The 7,600-nt window shown below is 49.8% G+C and overlaps 1 protein-coding gene across 3 annotated transcripts; it reads left to right on the top strand.

Annotated features, from left to right (window-relative positions):
* The first annotated feature begins 3,737 nt into the window (after positions 1-3,737).
* MRPL11 (mitochondrial ribosomal protein L11) lies at positions 3,738-7,245 on the top strand. Of its 3 annotated transcripts, none has more exons than XM_040465766.1 (6): positions 3,743-3,853; positions 3,971-4,162; positions 4,536-4,631; positions 5,441-5,534; positions 5,621-5,797; positions 6,948-7,245. In XM_040465766.1, exons 2-6 carry the CDS (start codon positions 4,040-4,042, stop codon positions 7,142-7,144), a joined length of 687 nt encoding a protein of 228 aa, XP_040321700.1. In that variant the 5' UTR covers positions 3,743-3,853; positions 3,971-4,039; the 3' UTR covers positions 7,145-7,245. The 3 variants fall into 3 exon arrangements, with proteins under 3 accessions (XP_040321701.1, XP_040321700.1, XP_040321702.1); XM_040465768.1 differs by having other exon boundaries at positions 3,748-3,853; positions 5,621-5,780; positions 6,948-7,244; XM_040465767.1 differs by lacking the exon at positions 4,536-4,631 and having other exon boundaries at positions 3,738-3,853.
* Positions 7,246-7,600: the final 355 nt, after the last annotated feature.

The following is a 7,600-nucleotide window of genomic DNA, read 5'->3' as shown; positions in this document are numbered from 1 at the left end:
CACTTTGTGTTTCTCTCCTGCAAAAATAAACGTTAAAAAATTTTTTTAAAAAGATACAGAACTTTACTTTTCTCTGACTCAACTTCATCTCTGTTTCTACTGGTGGAAATTCAAGAGTTCCTTCCCCTTATCCCAGCAGGACACAACCGGCACCCAATGCTGTCTGTTCACACGGGTCCCCAGTGAGATGGCCCACCTGGACCTCCACCCTAAGAAGGCCTCTGCCTGGTCAGCCTTTCCCTCTAGGGCTGGTGGCTTCTCTGCTCTCTCCCCTTCACACTTGAAAACACAGGAGCCTTTTTGCTGCACAAGGGCACAGGCATTTCTGCCAAGCATGCCTTGGTCACTGCACAGCTATTCCCTCTCTAAGGTCTTGCTGCCTCCTTGGGGAAAGGGATTAACTACCCACTAACCCCTGGCCTTAACTGCTTTTCTGGGGCCCATTGGTAACATGGAGGGCTGGCTGCAGGCTTTGCAGATGGGACCTCCTAAGTCTCTCTCCCTGTCACTCCACATCCCTCTTTTCTCCTTCTCCTCGCAGCCCAGTGAATCTTTCTAGACCATGTACTTGGGGGTCACAGTATAAAGCCCCCTACTTGTAACAGATTGTCCAGGCTTTTTCATTTCCTGCTGGGCACAGGCTCAGTTTGAGCTTGGCTTCCACTTCTTTTTCTCCAACTTTTCTCCTGAAGGTTCAGGTGCCTTATCTCCTGGCCTTCTCCTAACTCTGCGGCGGCTCCTTCTTGGTTCCCTTTGCTCACTCTCTCTTCTCTTCTTTCCCCTCTTTAAATGCTGACTTCTCTTCTCTCCTCCTTGGGCGATCTCACTCCCAGCCCTGGCCCCAAGGACTATCAGTCTCTATGCTCAGGCTTCCCTCCCAGACCAGGCTCTGTAGCTGGATGGCCCGCAGGCACCTCTGCTGTGTGCTGGTCTCAGCTACTTGACAACCAATGTTGTGGCTGGACTGGCCCTTCCGGTCTTTATTATGAATGCAAGATGCCCTCAGCAATAACCATCAGGGAACTTTGAGGGGAGAAAAGGTTTATTACTCACAGGTCCTGGAAATTACATGCCACACCTGGAACCACACAGTCAGTACCTGGAGGGAGAGAGAGAGAGAAGTGGGGAGCACCTTGGGTTCTGCTTTTACTGGGGTCCAGGGTGGGGCCTAGAGTTTCACAGGCTCACTATTTACTGGTGAATTTAAAATGAAAAGAGTTGGAATTGAAAGCACCCAAAGAGTGAAATCAAACAGCCCAAATGCCCGGTTACCAAGATCTGATCTCTGAAACAGGAGCCTCAGGGGGAGATGGGGCCTTGACCTGGCTCTTTATATCTAGACATGTGGCTGGCATCCATCTCAAAGATGGTTATCTCCTTGAAGTGGATACCTCTGCAATCAAAGCTTAAGTCAGGCACTGACATTACAAAAAAGACAAACCAGCTGTCAGGGCTTATACTACACCCCCTAACGCAACTCACAGTCATCCGTCTGCACCTACGGCACATGTGTGCCAACACTAAGCGTGAACCTTATCATTCATTTACCCAAACTCTATGCCACAATCTTGAGTATTACCCTGGATGCCTCTCTCCCTCTCCCCTGACAATTTACCCCTCAGGCACAAAGTTATGTTAATTGACAAGGCAGCCTAGGGAGTGTCAAGTGCAGGGATACTAGAGCCAAAGGTCTGGGTTCAAATTCTGACTCTACCACTTTCTAGTAGCATAAGTTGTGCAAGTGACTTCACCTGTCTGGGTTTCGGTTTCCTAGTCTGTAAAGTGGGGATGATAATAGCACCTATACCTCACAGGATTGTAATGAAGTTTACATGAGTTACTATTCATAAAAATGGACACAGTACAGGCAGCACAAGCATTTATTGACTAAAATAGATTTCTAGCTTCTAAGGATCTCTTGAATTGGTCTCAAGCCACCAACGGCTTTCCACTGTCTTCCTGCCCTGGCCTAATGGGTCTTCCTGCATCTGCCCTTGCCCTCCTCCAATCCCTCTACATACCCAAGCCAAGGTCACCTTTCAAAACGCAACCACCTAACACTCTTCAATGACCTCTACTCACAGCCAGACACCTTAACAGGATTGACAAGGCTTGCATGATGTGACCCCCATTCACCTGTCGCACCTCACTTTCACTACTGAACGCTCTGACCTCGCACATTTCCAAAGCTAGACTAGGGAATTGCTTCTTTATAATCTGTAAGAGCTGGAATAGTCAAAGCTATCCTTTCATTGACAAGAAGTAGAAACTGACAATGAAGCCCAGTTTATGCCAGGCTGCATTCTTGGCTCCCTGAGCACCTGCTGTGCCCAACTGTTTTCTGATTCCTTCATTTAGAAAGGATCCATACCTTTATTTGTAAATAAAGGCTGGGCAGTGTGTGGCACCCAGAGATAAATCATACCTGCCCTGGCTTGTTCTGGGCCAGGCTCTCTTCTAGGTACTTTACCTAAATTAACTAATTTTCTGTGAGGTTGGTACTATTATTAGCCCCATGTTATTAGTGAGTAAATTATTTTGCCCAAGGTGCTTAAGGCACTTGGGGGGCTGAACCTCTGACTTCCGCTCAGGTCATGATCTCATGGTTTGTGAGTTTGAGCTCCTCATCGGGCTCACTGCTGTCAGCACAGAGCTGGCCTCAGATCCTCTGTCCCACTCCCTGACCCCCGCTCCTCCCCCGGGGCACCCTTGATCTCAAAAATAAAAAAAAAATAATAATAATAAAAAAAAATAAAAAACAAGAGCCAGTGTGATTCCAGAGTCTTGCTAAGGTTAATGAAGTTGAGTGTTAATAAAGAACTTGATAGACTTCAGAGGCAGGAACAATCACATTTAAGTAGTGGAAGTCCAAACAAACTTCATAATAAAACATCTCGCAATTCACAATGTGGTTTAACCAAATTATTTCCTTTTACCAGATGAGGCAATATAGTCATGGTAAATGGCACAAGGTCTAGAGTCAGGTGATACCAATATTCATTTCCCAGCCCTGTCACATTCAGAGTAGGTGTTCTTGACCTCATTTTTGTGCCTCAGTGTTCTCGTTTGTAAAAGGGGTATAATAAAATAATATACCTCATGCCATTGTGAGGATTAAATGAGATAACAATGCCTTTAAAGTGCTTAGCACCCTGCCTGGAACGTAGCAAGTGCTCAAAAAAAAAAAAAAAAAAAAAAAAAAAAAAAAGATGAAATAAGATGCTGGCTTGTTTTATTTTATTGGGCACAGATGATGTATCAAACATGTTCTGGGCCTGTTAAGCCTCACAACAACTCCGTGAAGGTTTTGTCCTCCTTGTACTGCCAATAGCGCATGCTCACCAGGTGCCGGGCATTGCTCTAACATACTTCGCTAACTCAACCCTCACGACAATCCCTAAAACTGCGTCTACATATCATAACCCCCGTTGTACAGGGGGAGGAAACTGAACCTAAGTAACTCGAACAAGTCCACGGCCAGCATGGGGAGCAACCGGGCAGTATGCTTCCAGGGTCTGTACTCTTAACCATGGTGCCTTTCAACAACTGGTAAGGAACCGACCGGGCTCAGAAAATAAAGAGATTCCCACGCCTGAGAAGCTCTCCGTTCCTTTCAAACCCACGGATTATAATCGTGTCCAGCAGATGGCGCCTCAGAGCATAGCAACGTGCGAGATCGGCATTAGCGGTCAAAACCACCATGCCCACAATGCTGTGCGGGCATTAAGGTCCTCCCCCTCCTCCTCCTCTTCCGGTTTAGCTGTCCGAGGCACCGCCTATGTGCTCTGCAGGCGGAATGTCTGTATCTGAGCCATTCGGGTCCTTCCCCTATCTTCAGATGGAGAGTTAAAAGGTGTTTTCCCTCATATTACTCTCCTTGCTTTACTAGTTGGAGGGTAGAAGGGCCGAAACCACGCTGGTTTTTTTTGTTGGCTTCACCTGACGCGAGGACCCTTGACCTCTGACCCAGGATGGCGGCGCCCAAAGCCGTCGCTCTTGCTGTTGCCCTGAGGTGAACTGAGGCTGGGAGTCCCGCGTCATGTCGAAGCTGAACCGGGCCACTCGGGCTCTCAGGAAGCCCGAGGCTGGTGGCGTCATCCGGACCATCGTGCGGGCAGGCCAGGCCATGTCTGGGCCCCCTCTAGGCCCCATCCTGGGTCAGGTGCAGCGGTGGCTGGAACGCGGAGCGGGAGGCGCCGTGGGGTGGGAGCTAGTACCCGGGTGGAGGGTGCGGGCTCTGGAGCCAGGGAGGCCTCGGTGCAAAGCGCGGCTCTGCTACCTACACGCTTAATGTCTTTGCGTTCGTTACATGGGTCCTTCGAGGCTCATCTTCCTCCGTCCTTCCTCACCGGCTGTGGTGAGGATGGAGGGATGATGCATACAGATCATCTGGCGCGGAAAGTGTTAGTTGAATCCGGGCGCCAAAAAGAGGATGGAAACCGTAATGAAGCGAAGACGAGGGAAGGGACGGACAGAACCTCCTGGGTGGTAGGAGGCCGCCCCTTCCCACACTAACGCCTGTGCTCCCCTCCCAGAGAGGCGTTTCCATCAACCAGTTCTGCAAAGAGTTCAACGAGAAGACAAAGGACATCAAAGAAGGCATTCCTTTGCCCACCAAGATTTATGTGAAGGTGCACAGTTGGGACTCTGATCCTGTTTGGTTTTAAGTTTTTATTTTAATTCCAGTTAGCACACAGTGTTACATTAGTTTCGGGTGTACAATAACAGTGATTCAACAACTCCCCACATCACCCGGCGCTTATTGTGACAAGTGCTGGCCTTAATCCCCATCACCTCTTGATCCTGTTTGCTTTTCTTCCTCCTTATTCTCCCTAGTTCCTGGGGCTGGTCCCTTGGGGTTGGTGCTCAGCTCCTAACTTTGGGCGAGTCTCTTGCTTTTACCGAGTCCCACCTTCCCCATTAACACAGTGGAGACTAGACCGTATCTTTTCTGAGCCTGTCCTACCATATTGCAGTTCCTTCCTTTGCCTCTCCATTCCACTGGGCTTTTTTTTTTTTTTTTTAACATTTATTTATTTTTGAGAGACAGACAAAGCATGAGTGGGGTAGGGGCAGAGAGAGGGAAACACAGAATCCAAAGCAGGCTCCAGGCTCTGAGCTGTCAGCACAGAGCCTGACTTGGGGCTTGAACTCTTGAACTGTGAGATCACAACCTGAGCTGAAGTCGGACCCTTAACAAACTAAGCCACCCAGGCGCGCCTCACTGGGGCTTTTAGAGCAGAGTTGGGCCTGGACCAGAAGTGACAAAGCTGTTTGCTACAGATATATTCTCCCTGTGGTTTTGTGGTCTGTGAGATGGACACCATCAGGAGGTGAATCAAGGGAAGCGGCGGATAGAAGTTAGAAGTTCTCTGGGCCAGGGCAGTAGGGGTTAGGGGAGGCAGGAGACATATTCTCATATATGTCTTTTTCCATTAAGCCTGACAGGACATTTGAGATCAAGATCGGACAACCCACTGTTTCCTACTTCCTGAAAGCAGCTGCTGGGATTGAGAAGGGGGCCCGGCAGACAGGTAAGGGTCAGGGTGGGCTCCCGGGAGTCTGGGGGCTCTGGAAGGAAGCAGGGGCACCTGAAGGTCTACTTGTTTCTTCCTCCCAGGGAAGGAGGTGGCAGGCCTGGTGACCTTGAAGCATGTGTATGAGATTGCCCGAGTTAAAGCTCAGGACGACGCCTTCGCCCTGCAGGATGTGCCCCTGTCCTCTGTTGTTCGCTCCATCATTGGCTCTGCCCGTTCCCTGGGCATTCGTGTGGTGAAGGAGTGCGTGTCCTGGGAAGGTGCAATGGGAGGGGAGGGCTTGGAAAATTCTGGACTCTGGGGCAAAGCTGAGAGGGCCCCTTACAGTGGGAGGGTCAGCTTCTGAGTCAAGGACCTTAGACTTCTTAGGAGTGGGGAGCCTTATTCATCTATTTGGAACATGAATATTAAATGCCTGTTACGTGTTACATATCGTTCTGGACATTAAATACAGCTAGGAACGCGACAGCCATGCTTGGTCCCGCTCCTGAGTTCAGTTCAGAGCTGGAGGCAGATGCATAAATGGAACATTAGGCTGCTGAACAGTCACTGTTGACAAAAGTACCTACAGGTGTCTTGAGAACAGAGAGTAGAGCTCCTGATTTTGCCTGGAGTGTCAACGAGGACTTCATAGAGGAGGTGACATCTAAGCAGAGACTTGGAAAAAGAGGTCACGGATGGGGGAAAGATCCCTGTGAAGGACAGAAGGTGAAAAAGTGAAGCAAAGAAGTGCAATGTGATCTGGTATACGATGCTAGAAGCAAAGTGGGGAATAGGAAGAGAGGTGAGGCAGATGGACCTGCTGGGAAGGCCGAAGGCTGTCTATAGCTGTCTCTAGTTCAGACTTGATCCAGAGGCCAGAGGGGGCCTCCTCCTAGGGCTTGGGATGACCTCGAGAATTGTTTCTTTGAGTGAAATGTTGAATGGAAGGGCATCTGGCTCAGGCAAGAACAGGGTCAGTACTTGGTCCTTTATGGGCCTCTTGCTGGTTTGCGTCCCATGCTGAGGCTGATGGTTGTTTCCTAAGAGAAGTGAGGTTAAGCATGGTACAGGGATGGGCTTGACTTTTCTCAAATCTTTACTTTTACTAGGAGTACAGAGACGAGTCAATCTGACCCCTGCTTGCAGGGAGGCATGTGTGCACAGCCAGCTGACTTCTTTGTACAAAGTGTTCATGGGCACAGAGGAAGGGGCAGTTGATCTGGACTGGGGGATGGCCGTGACCTCAAAGGACTAGTGGGGCTTTAAGGAGGGAATAAAAGGCAGAGGTGGGGGGTGGGAGTGGGGTGGCAAAGGTGTGGAGGCTGGGGAGTCCAGGAAGGGAGAAAGTGTGCTGAGACAGTGCCATGGGCCCTGGTAAGCTCCCCAAAGGTGACTGGCCACTCACCATCTGTTTTTCTGCACCTGCAGCCTCAGTTCAGAAGAGTTGGCAGCTTTCCAGAAGGAGCGAGCCTCATTCCTGGCTGCCCAGAAAGAGGCAGATTTGGCAGCCCAGGCGGAAGCTGCCAAGAAGTGACCCCTGTCTCCTACCCTCCAGGATTTTGAAGGGAACAGCTGGAATGGAGGCCAGTTGGAAAAGCTGTGCCAAAGGGGAGGCAGGGAGGTGACACCAATCTGATTGTTATTTCTCTGACTCTAAATTATATATTTTTTTTATGTATGACAGTATCAAGGGCTCAAGCCTAAATAAACATCCTGTGTCACCCACTCTCAATTTCTGTCTTGGGACCCCAGGGGACAGGGACCAATGCTGACAGTCACCAACATGGACAGACCTCATCTACCCTAAGGAAGGAGGGTCTTCCTACATGCCGTGGAATCCGATGCTCAGCCAAGCAGAGCACCTTGCCCAGGTTTTGAATCGGTGGCAAAGGGAGGAGTTAGAGCTCCTGGCTTCCGATTCAAAATCTGTGTTTTCTCCCCCCCGGGGCCGGGAGAACAGGTGGGGGCCATGGAAGCTGAGACTTGGGTGTACGGACGCAGCAGAGGTATCTTGTGTCGCCGTCAGAAATCTCTCTTCTCTCCTTGGAGACTTGCCACCTCAACGGAAACGGCCTGCTGTG

This window comes from Herpailurus yagouaroundi, unplaced genomic scaffold (genome assembly GCF_014898765.1).
Source record: "Herpailurus yagouaroundi ecotype Mexico unplaced genomic scaffold, PumYag 569, whole genome shotgun sequence".
NCBI lineage: Eukaryota > Metazoa > Chordata > Mammalia > Carnivora > Felidae > Herpailurus > Herpailurus yagouaroundi.
This window is presented reverse-complemented; position numbering and strand designations above follow the sequence as displayed.